The sequence below is a fragment of the Nerophis lumbriciformis genome, linkage group LG28 (assembly GCF_033978685.3).
Source record: "Nerophis lumbriciformis linkage group LG28, RoL_Nlum_v2.1, whole genome shotgun sequence".
NCBI lineage: Eukaryota > Metazoa > Chordata > Actinopteri > Syngnathiformes > Syngnathidae > Nerophis > Nerophis lumbriciformis.
The window spans coordinates 8928669-8946393 of NC_084575.2; the positions used below are offsets into that span (position 1 = coordinate 8928669).

General features: G+C 41.4%; 1 protein-coding gene across 4 annotated transcripts in view; it reads right to left on the minus strand.

Moving 5' to 3' along the window:
- The window catches only part of dip2bb (disco-interacting protein 2 homolog Bb), a 154952-nt gene that overhangs the window by 11447 nt on the left and 125780 nt on the right, over positions 1–17725 (minus strand). For all 4 annotated transcript variants that reach the window (XM_061923553.1, XM_061923551.1, XM_061923552.1 and 1 more), the window contains 7 exons: positions 13208–13319; positions 12979–13088; positions 11918–12048; positions 5283–5451; positions 5042–5212; positions 2598–2659; positions 2209–2266 (listed from right to left, as the gene is read on the minus strand). In XM_061923553.1, coding sequence (XP_061779537.1) covers positions 2209–2266; positions 2598–2659; positions 5042–5212; positions 5283–5451; positions 11918–12048; positions 12979–13088; positions 13208–13319 — 813 coding nt within the window. The remainder of the gene's footprint in view (positions 1–2208; positions 2267–2597; positions 2660–5041; positions 5213–5282; positions 5452–11917; positions 12049–12978; positions 13089–13207; positions 13320–17725) is intronic.

The window sequence follows — 17725 nt, forward strand, 5'->3', positions numbered from 1 at the left end:
TTTTTTATTTACGTCAGCTGGCCAAGGTTAAAAACCTTCTTTTTAGGCAACAGTTAGAGACAGTAATCCATGCCTTTACTACATCTCGGCTGGATTACTGTAACTCTTTATATTTTGGAATTAGTCAATCCTCCCTCTCACGTCTGCAGCTGCTCCAAAATGCAGCTGCCCGACTTATAACTAACACAAGAAAAAGAGAGCACATTACTCCTGTTTTAGCCTCCCTTCACTGGCTGCCTGTGTCTTTTAGAGTCCATTTTAAAATGATCTTACTCGTTTTTAAATCCTTACGTGGTCTTGCCCCACCGTACCTCTCTGAGCTGCTCCATCTCTATGCCCCCACCCGGTCCCTCAGGTCAGCTGATCAGCTGATCCTGGAGGTACCCAAAACAAAGCGCAAGCTCAGAGGGGACAGAGCCTTCTCTGTTGTGGGTCTCAAACTCTGAAACGATCTCCCTCTCCATGTGAGACAGGACCCTTTGGCTATTTTTAAGACCCTTCTTAAAACCCATTTTTATTCACTGGCTTTTAACCCAGCATGAGACTTTGAACTGTTTTTAACTTTTAAACTGTTTTTATCTAACAAACTGTTCTTAGGGTAATTTATATTTGCTTTTTAATTGTGTATTTTTATTTCTGTTTTAAATGTTATTTTTTAGTCTGTCCTTTGCCTCTATTTCTTTGTGGTGTACAGCCCTTTGTTTTTCAACTGTGCTTGTCTTTAAAGGGCTTTATAAATAAAATTGGTATGGTATGGTATGTATGTATGTATGTATGTATGTATGTATGTATGTATGTATGTATGTATGTATGTACGTACGAACATCGTGTGGTTTATTCTGAATTTGGACTCATTTCATTACTCACACATGAAGTTAGAAGGGGATACATATTATTTCAACATATTTATGTGCGCCCAGAAAACGTGTCCCCTGTACAACACGAATTGTACAGATTATCAAAAGTATTAATTTTGGTAGAAATGTCAAAGGTTACATTACTAACAACTGATTTGACAATAAAGGCATTAACGTAACAATCCACGTTTTGTATGCTATCGCTAATAAGCAGTGTAAGTACGTAGTGTCCAAACATGGACGTGTTGACACGACGCATAGCTCCGCCCCCTCTCAAGTCACATGCACTCATGGCAGAGGATACAAAGAATTGCTATTGCGACATCCAGTGGACACATTTAGAACAGCAGTTTATTTTTGTCAGAAAATGAATCTCACTTTTATACTTAGCAAACTCATCTCACAGGCTGGATAAAACCTGTTCACAGGTCGTATGTTTGACAACCCTGATTTAGACTTACTGTAGAACAAGAAACTGGGAGGACTTTGCCCTTCAAAAGGGAAGCCCCCGAACACAAGTTCCCCTTGAAAAACAGAATAGTCCAGTATTAAAAAGTAAAAGTACACATCCCCTATTAAACTGAAAATATACTCACTTTGTCCCTTATTATCTTGAAAATAAAAAAGTGTCTGTAAATTGTCAATGCATCAGCTTGGCGGCAGCTAGCCCGCTAGCTAGTCATCCTAATTATCCGTCTAGCTTCTGTTGTTTGCACAAAATGTGACTTTTTTTTGTCTTTAAAAACAAAGCAATAACACAAATATTTGCTTAAGTATTAGAATAAAAATGGTTTCACATAAATAAAGGCAAAACAAGGACCACCCGGTCCGCCCCTGCCAGCAAGATGTCCTTTAATTGGTTGGAATTGGGGGTTAAATCACCAAAATGATTCCCGGGCGCGGCCACCGCTGCTGCCCACTGCTCCCCTCACCTCCCAGGGGGTGATCAAGGGTGATGGGTCAAATGCAGAGAATAATCTCGCCACACCTAGTGTGTGTGTGACAATCATTGGTACTTTAACTTTAAGCCTGAGGATCAAGTTCAAATAATACATTTACCATAAACGCCCAATGTAACAATAATGTGCAAATAACATCACACGCATCCTTAAAATGTAGTATTTTACAAAAAAACATAGAACATGTATTTTATGTGTTCATCACTTCACAAGCACAAATTGACATGTGTTAACTTTTTTTGTGTGTTTTTACTAAAATAACAGACTGAGTGACTCAGCAGCAGCAATGGCCAATAAACTGCAGGAGAAGATCATATTGTGTTTATATTGGATACATCTGAAACATTTATTCACGTTCACTTAGGTGCTTTAACGAGACACTTGTTTTTTACCTTGCCAGACTCCATCAGCGGAAGACTCTGAGGAGCTCCTCTCTCAACCAGTCTCACCCTGAAACAGCACACAGACACATTTTCTGAAACCAGTGTCTGCTGCAGTAAAAATGAGGTTTTAGTCTATTTTGTCAGCGTTACAAATGTCCCTGTTCAGCAGAACACAAATGTCTACTGCAAAGAATGCCGTATTTTAGGGAACTTAGGATTTATGACAAATCTAGCAGTCTGCTAGTTCTTATGTTGTATAGATGAACATCAAATTGTACACCAGCATACATCCACCTTATAAAATGTTGACTACGTTGTTTTCAACACATTTGGATGAGGGTAAAAGTTTAAATTGTGAATGGTAAAAAAGCAGAAGGCGTGGTCAGTGCTGCTGTTACCTGTCATGGCGAAGCGACTTCATGTCCACGTACACTGTACAAGGATCAGGACCAGTGGTACCCTGCAACATCACAACAACAACACACTGAGGGTCACATAGCTCTAGATTGGGTTCTCTAGCTATGAAAAACATCCTAGGAGCAGCAGTAAGCTCAGCCATTATGGACTTGATTTTAGATAAGTATATTGTAACTAGATGCTAGTTGGCTTCCTGCCTACAGAACCACCCCAGAGTCTCGCACAACACCATCACTCTGTCATCTGTCCTTGCTGGTGGATGTAAAGACCCTTTGGGATCATCCACCTTCCTTCCTTCTGCTTGAAGATGTCATGCAGGTGCTTGGCTGCCTGGTTCAGTCCCGACCACTCGAACCTGGATCGTCGTGCTAGCTATTGAGTTAAAAGCCCAAGCTATCACCTAAATGTCCAATACTAGTTCTTAAAGTTGACAAGGTGTGATGTTTACCAATGAACACGTGGTCCAGCTTCAATGGCAGGCATATGTTACCAATAGTATACTTACTATACTGCCATATAAACAGTACACTCACTAATCAACAGAGGTGTGGACTCGAGTCACATGACTTGGACTCGAGTCAGACTCGAGTCATGAATTTGATGACTTTAGACTCGACTTGACAAAATGTAAAAAGACTTGCAACTCGACTTAGACTTTAACATCAATGACTTGTGACTTCACTTGGACTTGAGCCTTTTGAATTGACATGACTTGACATGACTTGCTACTTTCCCCAAAACCCAAAGATGAAAAAGTTATTCGGGAGCGCTCCGTATTTTTCATTGTGTACTTGTCTATCAGCGTTGCGTGTGTCAGCTGGTGTGGTCTCAGTACAACAGCCAATCAAATTAGATCTACTTTGTTTTCATCACACAGCATTCATCCAATCAAATTGCAGGACAACCAACGAAGAAGACATGTCCAAACCACACGCCAGTAAACAAAAAATGATACCTAAAATAATTTTGTTTGGGTATAAAAATTACGAGGTGGTCAACACAAAACGGTTTGCAGTATGCAACACATGCGGTTCGAAAATTACTGATGGAGAGGCAACAACTTCCAACTTCGTCCGGCATTTGAAGTTGCACAAAGAACGGTAAGTTTTGAATGTAAGATAACGTTTATTGGCTAAGTAACGTGACTTTTATTTGCTGTGTAGTTAAATCAGTGAGGCTGTAAACTCACTGCTAACGTTATAACGTTATTGCAAACACGGGAATCTGTTGCAGTTCACTACCTTATTCATACTTTTTGTTCAGTGATTTTTTTTAAGCAGGGTTACGTTAGTCAATATATCACACGTAACGTTAGATGGCGGTCAGCAGCACAGCGTATTTTAGCCACCTAAAAAAAGACAAAAATAGTCAAATAAAGGTCAGTTAAAATGTATACTATATTATGAATATGTGTACCGTTTTAGCTAGCTTTCTGACATACTGTTGGTTGTTTACCTCAGTGGTCCCCAACCACCGGGCCGCGGCCCGGTACTGGTCCGTGGATCGATTGGTATCGGGCCGCACAAGAAATGTTTTTTTTTTTTTTTTTTTTTAATTAAATCAACATAAAAAACACAAGATACACTTACAAGTAGTGCACCAACCCAAAACAACTCTCTCCCCCCTTTTGTTCTGGGCATTGAACATGAAGACTCTTCCTTCACTGTTCCGAGTGGCCATGAGAGTCTTGGCAGTGCCTGCCTCCAGTGCTCCAGTGGAGCGAGTTTTCAGCCATGGTGGCATCATACTACGCCCCCATCGTGCACAAATGACTGACAGACTCTTGGCTAATTTGGTCTTTTGCAGATGCAATGCAGCATAGGGCCCTGACATATAAAAAGTACAACTTTTTTGTTATGTTCACGTATATGTCATGTTTTTTCAATGTTAACACTTTTGTACAAATAAGTACATTTGCACTTTATTTTTCAATGTGTTTGTTCTGTAAAGGAATGAGTTAATGTTTAAAATGACTGGTTAATAGTGCTATTATAAAGTGCAATGTCAGCACAATTTTCTTTCCTGCAATTTAAAATGCACTTGTTTTAATAAATAAATACAGCGTTTGAAAAGCATACACAATCTGTGTTAATATATTAGTCTGTGGTTAAAAGGACTTGAAAGGACTCGAAACTCAAAATGCAGGACTTAGGACTTGACTTGAGACTTTCCAGTCTTGACTTTGGACTTGACTCGGGGCTTGCCTGTCTTGACTCGGGACTTGACTCGGACTTGAGGGCAAAGACTTGAGACTTACTTGTGACTTGCAAAACAATGACTTGGTCCCACCTCTGCTAATCAAAAGTGTATCCAAGTTGTATTTTTATAGTATTGACCCTTGAGATGTACGGTAATAAAAATGGCTGCAGTGGACTGTCTAGGAATTAAATGAAGACTCTTGTGCTACAAAGTGAAGCTGGCCTACCTGCAGACAGACAGCCAGGTTAACCCTGGATCCAAAAGCGGTGCTGACAGCCCTGGTTGACAACCCCAGATCTTTAAACAGCTTAGAGAAAGAGTGTGTGAGGGCCAGGCGAGGGCGCTCCTCTGCAATCACCACGCAGCTTCGCACGCACGACAGGTTGACGCCACGAGCCTATAAAATGCAGAGAATTTCCCCTTATTTTTTCAATCACATAAAGTAGGTGTGGTCCAGGCCTGCCCACCTTGAGCAACTCCGTTTGAGTGCCCAGTCCTTTGGTGCAGAACTCCATGACGGAGTAGGAGCAGAAGGTGTCTCTGACACGATACTGACTGAGCGTGCTGAGCCACAGGGACAAGCAGGTCTCCAGCTCAAACGGAGGAATCAGGATGGACTGATGACCTGAGTAAACACTGCAAGACAAATCAAAGCAGGGGAGCATGAGAGGGTGACAGTGACACACCTGGCAGAGTTTCACCTACTATTATCTTCCCTCTACGGAATCCCTCCATGGCCTTAAGAAGGTTGAACAATTTTATTTTATTCATAGCAACATATAATACGTATAGTAATTGTCATACTAAGTACAAACCCCGTTTCCATGAGTTGGGAAATTGTGTTAGATGTCAATATAAACGGAATACAATGATTTGCAAATCATTTTCAACCCATATTCAGTTGAATATGCTACAAAGACAACAAATTTGATGTTCAAACTGATAAACTTTTTTTTTTTCTGCAAATAATCATTAACTTTAGAATTTGATGCCAGCAACACGTGACAAAGAAGTTGGGAAAGGTGGCAATAAATACTGATAAAGTTGAGGAATGCTCATCAAACACTTATTTGGAACATCCCACAGGTGAACAGGCAAACTGGGAACAGGTGGGTGCCATGATTGGGTATAAAAGTAGATTCCATGAAATGCTCAGTCATTCACAAACAAGGATGGGGCGAGGGTCACCACTTTGTCAACAAATGTGTGAGCAAATTGTTGAACAGTTTAAGAAAAACCTTTCTCAACCAGCTATTGCAAGGAATTTAGGGATTTCACCATCTATGGTCCATAATATCATCAAAAGGTTCAGAGAATCTGGAGAAATCACTGCACGTAAGCAGCTAAGCCCGTGACCTTCGATCCCTCAGGCTGTACTGCATCAACAAGCGACATCAGTGTGTAAAGGATATCACCACATGGGCTGTTCCCAGGCAAACTGGGAACAGGTGGGTGCCATGATTGGGTATAAAAGTAGATTCCATGAAATGCTCAGTCATTCACAAACAAGGATGGGGCGAGGGACACCACTTTGTCAACAAACGTGTGAGCAAATTGTTGAACAGTTTAAGAAAAACCTTTCTCAACCAGCTATTGCAAGGAATTTAGGGATTTCACCATCTACGGTTCGTAATATCATCAAAGGGTTCAGAGAATCTGGAGAAATCACTGCACGTAAGCAGCTAAGCCCGTGACCTTCGATCCCTCAGGCTGTACTGCATCAACAAGCGACATCAGTGTGTAAAGGATATCACCACATGGGCTGTTCCCAGGCAAACTGGGAACAGGTGGGTGCCATGATTGGGTATAAAAGTAGATTCCATGAAATGCTCAGTCATTCACAAACAAGGATGGGGCGAGGGACACCACCTTGTCAACAAATGTGTGAGCAAATTGTTGAACAGTTTAAGAAAAACCTTTCTCAACCAGCTATTGCAAGGAATTTAGGGATTTCACCATCTACGGTTCGTAATATCATCAAAGGGTTCAGAGAATCTGGAGAAATCACTGCACGTAAGCAGCTAAGCCCGTGACCTTCGATCCCTCAGGCTGTACTGCATCAACAAGCGACATCAGTGTGTAAAGGATATCACCACATGGGCTCAGGAACACTTCAGAAACCCACTGTCAGTAACTACAGTTGGTTGCTACATCTGTAAGTGCAATTTAAAACTCCTATGCAAGGCAAAAACCGTTTATCAACAACACCCAGAAACATCGTCGGTTTCGCTGGGCCTGAGCTCATCTAAGATTGACTGATACAAAGTGGAAAAGTTTTTCTGTGGTCTGACGAGTCCACATTTCAAATTGTTTTTGGAAACTGTGAACGTCGTATGGTATGGGGGTGTATTAGTGCCCAAGACATGGGTAACTTACACATCTGTGAAGGCGCCATTAATGCTGAAAGGTACATACAGGTTTTGGAGCAACATATGTTGCCATCCAAGCAATGTCACCATGGACGCCCCTGCTTATTTCAGCAAGACAATGCCAAGCCATGTGTTACATCAACGTGGCTTCATAGTAAAAGAGTGCGGGTACTAGACTGGCCTGCCTGTAGTCCAGACCTGTCTCCCATTGAAAACGTGTGGCGCATTATGAAGCCTAAAATACCACAACGGAGACCCCCGGACTGTTGAACAACTTAAGCTGTACATCAAGCAAGAATGGGAAAGAATTCCACCTGAGAAGCTTAAAGAATGTGTCTCCTCAGTTCCCAAATGTTTACTAAGTATTGTTAAAAGGAAAGGCCATGTAACACAGTGGTGAACATGCCCTTTCCCAACTACTTTGGCACATGTTGCAGCCATGAAATTCTAAGTTAATTATTATTTGCAAAAAAATAAATAAAGTTTATGAGTTTGAACATCAAATATCTTGTCTTTGTAGTGCATTCAATTGAATATGGGTTGAAAAGTATTTGTATTCCGTTTATATTTACATCTAACACAATTTCTCAACTCATGGAAACGGGGTTTGTAATTTAGGGATAGCGTTCATATAGAAGGGGTCACTACTTAAGGGTTTTTTTTAATCAAAAAGTGAAATAGCTTTACTTGATCTTATTTACACAACAACATGCCATTAAAATTCCTTGTTTGCTCACTGTATTGTGTGCACAGGAGCAATCAAATACAGGTACAGGATGATTTTCCCCCTCCTCAGACCACAGTACCACATCCTGCCTTACGGCTGTCTGGACAATTCGGGAGAAGTGCAGCCTTCCCTCGAGATTGACTTCTATTTCCCACGATTGAGCCTTTTGTAGAAAACTGGTTCTTATTGTTGTTATGGTTGGTCCGTCCTTGACAAACTGGATTGCTGTTTTTCAAAGGAGCTAGTGTTTCTGAATTCTCTTCTGCTCTAGAGTTTTAGCAAGTGTCATGACCACCTTATCTTAGCGCCACCTGTACCTTCCTTGAATGAGGGCTGTTTTACATCCAGACCAGAAAGTGTGCAATGGTGCTACCCTTTGCTCAAAGCATGCACTGTGGGTCCTTTCTCATACCCCACATGCTCAAGTTTGTTGGCAGTGGAAGTGTCATGCACTGATCTCAGCAGGAAAGAAATGCAGAATGGCTCCAGTCTCCATATGTCAAACCAGGTGATCTTCCTCTGGGGAAGGTCCCACTTGGCGCAGGCTCCTTGTGAGCCTAACTTCTGCGTCTTTCCTCCTCCAGATTCTGTACCTCCTCCTGGATCATGGCTCTTCTGTCACTGGTTCCTGCTTTCCTCCATTGCTGTAAATGGGAAGTTCCGAGGCCCTGTTTTACAATACATGTAGCTCCAATGATGTCACATAGCTTCAGGATGTTTTCGGCTTGCGCAACAGATGTTTTAGCTGCCCACTTGCTTCCTGATCTTGTGGTGACGCCTGCAGGTCTCACAAGCTCATCCTGGGTTTAATTGCGACTGCACTTAGCTACAGTACCTTGAATTACTCTACCAAAAATGAAAGAGGAAGTTAGCTTTGCCCTGATCTTATGTAGAGGCCCACTGCAGTGGAGCTTGGACAACCACTTTCCGAGGTACTTATTGATCTTTCGCTCCACTCCTTCCACGCTTTTTTTGGAACCTCATTCACATGAGTCTTGGCAGCAGTCTGTGCAACTTCACCAAGAGCCACGATTCTTAATCCTCCTTAACTATTTTACACGCACGCACGCATGCACACACCTCAATTTTTGTTTCATCTGACATCACAAGGACAAAGATAAGACCTTCTGGAGGAAAGTTCTGTGGTCAGATGAAACAAAAAATGAGCTGTTTGGCCACAATACCCAGCAATATGTTTGGAGGAGAAAAGGTGAAACCTTCAATCCCAAGAACACCACGCCTACCGTAAAGCATGGTGGTGGTAGTTTTATGCTCTGGGCCTGTTTTGCTGCCAATGGAACTGGTGCTTTACAGAGAGTAAATGGGACAATGAAAAAGGAGGATTACCGTATTTTCCGCACCATTAGCCGCACCTAAAAACCACAAATTTACTCAAAAGCTGACAGTGCGGCTTTTAACCCGGTGCGCTTTATATATGGATAAATATTAAGATTCATTTTCATAAAGTTTCGGTCTCGCAACTTCGGTAAACAGCCGCCATCTTTTTTCCCGGTAGAACAGGAAGCGCTTCTTCTTCTATGCAAGCAACCGCCAAGGTAAGCACCCGCCCCCATAGAACAGGAAGCGCTTCTTCTTCTACTGTAAGCAACCACCCGCCCGCGTAGAAGAAGAAAAAGCGCGCGGATATCACCGTACGTTTCATTTCCTTTGTGTGTTTACATCTGTAAAGACCACAAAATGGCTCCTACAAAGCGACAAGGATCCGGTTCATGAAAAGACGCAATCTCTCCATCCGCACACGGATTACTACCGTATTTCACAGCAACTGATATTCCTGTGAACCGCACTGTGGAACGGGAGCACGTACGGTGAATATTCGCACCACAGGGAATGAGAAGTCATCCTTCACTGTGGTTCTAGCTTGCCATGCTAATGGCCAGAAACTTCCACCCATGGTGATATTCAAAAGGAAGACCTTGCCAAAAGAGACCTTTCCAGCCGGCGTCATCATAAAAGCTAACTCGAAGGGATGGATGAAGAAAAGATGAGCGAGTGGTTAAGGTAAGTTTAAGTTTACGCGAAGAGGCCGGGTGGCTTTTTTCACGCAGCTCTGTCCATGTTGATATACGTATGTTTGTGATTGCACATTTGCGTACATTTTGGGAGTGAACAGAGTTGTTAGAACGCTGGTTTTTAATATATTATTAAAGTTTGACTGACCTATCTGACTGTTTTTTTGACATTCCTTTAGCGCAGTTAGATGCGGCTTACAACACCGGGCGGCTTATAGGTGGACAAAGTTTTGAAATATGCCGTTCATTGAAGGCGCGGCTTTTAACCCAGGGCGCCTTATGGTGCGGAAAATACGGTACCTCCAAATTCTTCAGGACAACCTAAAATTATCAGCCCGGAGGTTGGGTCTTGGGCGCAGTTGGGTGTTCCAACAGGACAATGACCCCAAACACACGTCAAAAGTGGTAAAGGAATGGCTAAATCAGGCTAGAATTAAGGTCTTAGAATAGCCTTCCCAAAGTCCTGACTTAAACGTGTGGACAATGTTGAAGAAACAAGTCCATATCAGAAAACCAACAAATTTAGCTGAATTGCACCAATTTTGTCAAGAGGAGTGGTCAACAATTCAACCAGAAGCTTGCCAGTAGCTACCAGTTGTAGCGAGTTGTGGTTTGTGAAGCCCTTTGAGGGACTTGTGATTAAAGGCTTTATAAATAAATGTTGATTGATTGACTGTCCCTGTAGACCGCCCACAACTCATTGATTGGCTTTGTTTCCTATTCATATTACTCCAAAACATGGCCCCCTTTCAAGGCACGCCCCCTGTGCGCGAGATAGTGGTGTTCCACCCTTGACTGCTGAGATCCAAATTTCGTCCCCGGTCGGCCGTCTTGCCAACTAAGAGTAAAATGGCAGCGTTTGATAAAAATAATTTTGAAATAATTTTTTTTTTTAAATGGTGTCAGTTAGAAGCTTGATCACATTTTATTGACAGTTAAAAACATTTTTTGCAACCATATTTTGAATTATCTTCATAATGCTTTTGATTATGATGTTTTGCTTTGCGCGTGCATACGTGTCAATATTTGTAAGCCCCGCCCCCCAAAAGCTGCAAATCTAGGGGAAACACTGCTGAGGGTTATTTCACTGACCCCGTATCTCAGCGACTGTGTCACAAACCTGGGGGTAAAGTTTGACTCAGATTTTAAATTCGAAAAACAAATCAGCAGCGTCGTTCAAAAAAGCTTTTATCAATTACGCCAAATAGCGAAAGTGAAACCGCTTCTATCAAGACATGATCTTGAGAAATTAATCAACGCTTTTATCTCGACTCGTCTTGATTATTGTAATGCCCTGTATGTTGGCATTAGCCAGGCCTCCCTCGCCCGCCTGCAGCTCGTGCAGAACTCTGCTGCTCGTTTGCTAACACAGACCCGCAGACGTGAGCACATCACCCCTATTTTAGCGTCCCTTCACTGGCTCCCTGTGCGTTACCGAATACATTTTAAACTCCTTTTATTTGTTTTTAAATGTCTAAACAACCTCGCGCCAACCTATCTCTCCGACCTCCTTCAGCCTTACTGCCCCACCCGATCCTTAAGATCAGCCGATCAGCTGCTGTTGACGGTCCCTGACACAAGGCTGAAGCTTAGAGGTGACAGAGCTTTCGCCGTTGCTGCTCCCAAGCTCTGGAACGACCTACCCCTGAGTGTTAGACAAGCCTCCTCTCTTCCTGTTTTTAAATCTCTCTTAAAAACATACTTTTATTCCATGGCTTTTAACACTGAGTGATATCCATCCTGCAATGGCGCCCCATAATACACCTGCTGTGATCCTGTTTTTATGTTTTTATGTTTTTATTAATTCTATTTTAATTATTTATTTTTTATCGTGTTCTGTTTGTGTTGTGTTGTGTTTGCTCGGTACTCGTTTTATCTTTTAACCTGCTCATTGTACAGCACTTTGGCTACCCCTGTGGTAAATTTTAAATGTGCTCTATAAATAAAGTTGATTTGATTTGATTTGACTGTACCTAGCGAGGCACCACAAGACAAAGCCCAGACCGCAGTAAGGATCCAGGCAGATGGCGATTTGGCGAGAAGAGTAAAGCTCACACTGCAGTTTTATAGAGCGGCACAGCGCACTGACCGCTGCATGAGAGATCTGCACAGAAAGACAATAGAGAGCATATTAATACATTGAATACGTCTTCTTTGTTCAAACTATGGACCTGGTTCTGTTGGAAGACCTTGTGGCACCTAACCATTGACAGGAGTTACGATACTGGGTATGGCATCTACCAGAGACGTGCGCTGAGGTTCATGACTGGTGAGGCACTGACTCCTTGAGTTGTTTTATTTTACTTTAAATGTGTGTGTTTACAGGTTGCTCATTAAAAGGAGAATAAGAAAATGAGAATATTTCACTTCGGGTTAAAAAAAAAAGTCCTCCTTATTTTAGTTTTCAAAGTCTATTTTCTTCCCTGTAGAAAGACAGCAGCGACAAGAACCTACCAGCTCATGTACGCCCCCCTAATGGTGAGACAGAGTAGTGTGCGCCTCACTGTGTGACATTTCTTTGCATTCTATTGTCTGATTATCAAGAATAAGAATTTCACATACATTACACAGGCTGTAGAAAGTCATGTAGAAAAGTCACTAATGGGGCAAATTCCAAACGGGTCGTTTAGCAGAAGGCAAGTTGGTTTTATCAATATCTTTGAAATGGCTAAATGGTTCATTTAAATTTTTGGGGAAACCAAATACACAACAGCAGGTACCAATAAGCAAGAAAAGTTGCTTTTGCATAATAAGACTCCTAAGAACATTTGAAATCATACAGAAAACACATTTATAACCCAGCTAAAAGGACAAATATCCTTTTTGTAATTTTTCATGACAGGGCTCCCCTTACCGCACGTCCCTGGCTTCTACTTTAAACAAGATGATGGAGTCTGTGGTTATTGTCCAATTCATGAAATGTGAGTTCACTGAGAGGCCTTGGCATGGATCAAACTTTCTTTTTCTTACTCACAAACCCATCCAACCTCAAGACATTTGTCCACTTTTGGAAGACAATCCTGTCTCATCTCACCTTGACTCCAGTGAGCATGCCCGTAGTGGACACACTGAAGTCCAGATAGGCTATCATCTCGGCTGTGGGCGGCTTATAGATCTGAGGAGGCCGGCGGCGAGGAAGATCATCTGCAAACAACGATGGCTGCATTACAGTCAATCTATCCGATATGAAGTCAAATAAATGCAAATGTGATTCGATCAATTGATGCATTCCAATGTGTTTTAGGTGTTTGCGTGCACCTTACCAGTGTCTATGATTGTCGGCCATGTTTTAATGTTTACAGATGCTGCAGCCTCTTTGGAGCGAAGAATCCGCATCAGATTTTGAGTTGTGAGGATACATGCTGCTTTACTGACCTGGTGACAAGCATACATTAAAAGCAAGTTGAACTGATCTTCTGACATCAACAGTAGAATTCATCCTTTGTCACTAGTCACAATTAGGCAACCTTACACAATCTAATAAGATTCACTACAAAGAATGATACCTTTACAAAGATAATGCATATTGTCACACAGTCTGAGAGGTAATACACTCATGTGTCACTAATGACTGCTGTAAATGTATTTTTCCCCACTTTAAATGAGTCCACCTTACTAATTGAGCTTGAAATATACGTATTAAATACTAATTGTGTTTTAGGGAAAAACACAAATAAAACACACATTTGACTGTTTTCTGAAATGATAAGTCATTGCTTATCATTTCAGAAAACAGTCAAATGTAAGACATTTTGCAGCAGGCTTTGAATGGGGAAAAAGTACCGGTAGTGGCATTTGGTGGACACATAAAAAATATTCAATTGAAAGCAGGTCCACATTAACATTCTAACATAAATGACAATAAATAAGATTGAAAATGTACATTTTAGTGTTTTGTAATGGGACACTTTTGTTTTTAGGAACAACTGTGCCAGTTTTTGTGTAGTTTTGCAATTTTAGGGTATTTAAGGAACACATGAAATGTTTATGGTATTATTATAATTGTTTTTAATTCCGATATAATAATAAAATAAACATGATCTGGCAAATGTGTTCTGTACTCATTCAACACAGTCAAAATGGCTTATAAAAAAATAAAATAATAAGCGCGAAATATCAAAATATTTAGGATCTCAAAAGCTTCAACTATATATACGTCAGAGGTGTCCCGATACAACTTTTTCACTTCCGATACGATACTGATATTGGAGCCTTGAGTATTGGCTGATGCTGATCATTTTGTAGAGTGAAATGGAATGTTAGAAAACCTTGATCAAGTGAAACTACCCAAACAGAACAATGATAGGTATGAAAAACACTAACCTGTTTATTGTTAACCATATGGAATGGACTTATACTGTCTTTAAGTCTAAGTGGAGTGGTAATTGTTTTTGTTTTTTTTGCGACATGTAGTGGCCACAATAATTCATGAACTTAAATTCATTATACAGTAAATATATTGATGCGGACACATTTGTTACTTTCTAAAACACTTCTGTATTGGAGACTTTGTATGTGTAATTAATATGTACCGTATTTTATAGGCGCACCTAAAAACCTCCAATTTTGTCAAAAGCTGACAGTGCGCCTTATATATGGACCAATATTGAGCCTCCAACAGGTATAAGTTTCAATCAATCAATCGCAACTACGGTAAGCAGCCGCCGACTTCATTTTCCCCCGTAGAAGAAGAAGTTCTTCTACGGTAAGCAGCCGCCCCCGTAGAAGAAGAAGAAGCGCGGGATGCATGCTGGGATGTATGACTGCGCGAGGCGTGTCGTTTTATTTCCATTTGTTTGTTTATGTAAAGACCCCAAAATGGCTCCTATTAACAGACACGCTTACGACGAAGAGTTTAAACTTAAGACGATCAGTCACGCAGTAGAACACGGGAATAGAGCAGCAGCGACACTGACTCGATTAATGACGACTTCGACGTGACGGAGCCGGTCATGTTGGATGCCGTATCCGCCCAACTGTTTAATTCGGACACTGAAGAAGAAGAATTCGAGGGATTCGTGGATGAGGAATAACTTCATAAAGTGAGCTTTACATGTTTATGGATTAGTTCCAGTAGAGTTTAAACATGCAGTGGTACGACCTCTACTTAAAAAACCCAGCCTCGACCCCTCTCTCCTCTCTAACTTCAGACCTATCTCTAATCTTCCATACATTTCCAAAATATTAGAGAAGGTTGTCTACAGTCAGTTGTTGCCCTTCTTAGAGGATAATGGTATCACTGAGCTGGTCCAGTCCGGTTTTAAAGCCCTCCACAGCACAGAGTCAGCGCTTCTAAAAGTTTTTAACGATATCCTCCTGTCCACTGATTCTGGTAAATATGTTGTCCTGGTGCTTTTAGATCTGTCTGCTGCGTCGACACCGTCGACCACGCCACCTTAATCACTCGTCTTGAGAACTGTGTGGGCATTAAGGGCGTCGCCCTCAACTGGTTCCGGTCGTACCTAACCGACAGGAGTTTTTGTGTAAAAGTAGACAGTTTTATGTCGTCCACAGCTCCTTTACCACATGGGGTCCCCCAGGGCTCAATCCTTGCCCCAATTTTATTTGCGCTTTACCTTCTCCCCCTTGGTTCTATTTTTAGGAAGTACAGTATTGCATTTCATTTTTATGCCGATGATTGCCAGATTTATTTTCCCATGGCACAAAATAACACGGTTCAACGTCTTATTGACTGCCTGCACGACATCAAAGTCTGGCTTTCAGCTAACTTCCTGAGCCTAAATGAAGATAAAACAGAAGTTATGTTGTTCGGTCCAAGTCGCTCTCCCTCCCCCAACGTTGACCTCGGCACTCTGACCCCGTATCTCAGCGACTCTGTCACAAACCTGGGGGTAAAGATTGACTCAGATTTTAAATTCGAAAAACAAATCAGCAGCGTCGTTCAAAAAAGCTTTTATCAATTACGCCAAATAGCGAAAGTGAAACCGCTTCTATCAAGACATGATCTTGAGAAATTAATCCACGCTTTTATCTCGACTCGTCTTGATTACTGTAATGCCCTGTATGTTGGCATTAGCCAGGCCTCCCTCGCCCGCCTGCAGCTCGTGCAGAACTGTGCTGCTCGTCTGCTAACACAGACCCGCAGACGTGAGCACATCACCCCTATTTTAGCGTCCCTTCACTGGCTCCCTGTGCGTTACCGAATACATTTTAAACTCCTTTTATTTGTTTTTAAATGTCTAAACAACCTCGCGCCAACCTATCTCTCCGACCTCCTTCAGCCTTACTGCCCCACCCGATCCTTAAGATCAGCCGATCAGCTGCTGTTGACGGTCCCTGACACAAGGCTGAAGCTTAGAGGTGACAGAGCTTTCGCCGTTGCTGCTCCCAAGCTCTGGAACGACCTACCCCCGAGTGTTAGACAAGCCTCCTCTCTTCCTGTTTTTAAATCTCTCTTAAAAACATACTTTTATTCCATGGCTTTTAACACTGAGTGATATCCATCCTGCAATGGCGCCCCATAATACACCTGCTGTGATCCTGTTTTTATGTTTTTATGTTTTTATTAATTCTATTTTAATTATTTATTTTTTATCGTGTTCTGTTTGTGTTGTGTTGTGTTTGCTCGGTACTCGTTTTATCTTTTAACCTGCTCATTGTACAGCACTTTGGCTACCCCTGTGGTAAATTTTAAATGTGCTCTATAAATAAAGTTGATTTGATTTGATTTGATTTATTTTGTGTGTTGTGTTGTGTGACATTAACGTTTGAGCAACGTTGAGTTATTGATATATTGTTATTGCTCTGCACTATTTCGAGTGTTACTATATTGTGATTGCACTAACGTTTGATTTACCGTAACAGTATCACTGTTTTTTACGTGTTTATTGAATCAGGGAAAAGTTCCCCTCCACTATGTGATATAAATGTTGCACTACATGTTATACCTTGCTGTTGCTAAAAGATAAACAAAACACCACGTCACTGACTTTACCTCGGGGAAAATAATAAAACAGCTGTTTATTCATTTTGGGAGTGAACAGAGTTGTCAGAACGCTGGTTTGTAATCTATTAATAAAGTTTGACTGCCGTATCTGACTGTTTTGTTGACATTCCCTTTAGCGCAGCTCCATCTAATGGATGCATAAGTGCGCCTTATAATCCGGTGCGCCTTTTATATGAACAGAGTTTTGAAATATGCCATTCATTGAAGGTGCGCCTTATAATCCGGTGCGATTTATAGTGCGGAAAGTACAGTAACTATAAATAGTTGATACTTTTTTATAATGAAAATGTGCTGTTTTAGACTACAGTTGTACAATTAAGGACACTTATTACATATATCTAGCTTGTGTCTATTGTATGCTTAGTTGTTGTGTAGCTGCTAGCTCCTAGTAGACTATATCCTACCATGTTTACCTTTTGTAAAAGACTTAAATAAAATACAAGAAAAAAAGCAACCTTATTGGAGGACAGTTAGATGTTAACTGGCTGTCCAGCTTTGCATAAGTAAACACGCTGCAGGACGACCGTATTTTTCGGAGTATAAGTCGCTTCGGAGTATAAGTCGCACCTGCCGAAAATGCATAATAAAGAAGGAAAAAAACATACCGTATTTTCCGCACTATAAGGCGCACCGGATTATTAGCCGCACCTTCAATGAATGGCATATTTCATAACTTTGTCCACCAATAAGCCGCCCCGGACTATAAGCCGCGCCTACGCTGCGCTAAAGGGAATGTCAAAAAAACAGTCAGATAGGTCAGTCAAACTTTAATAATATATTAAAAACCAGCGTTCTAACAACTCTGTTCACTCCC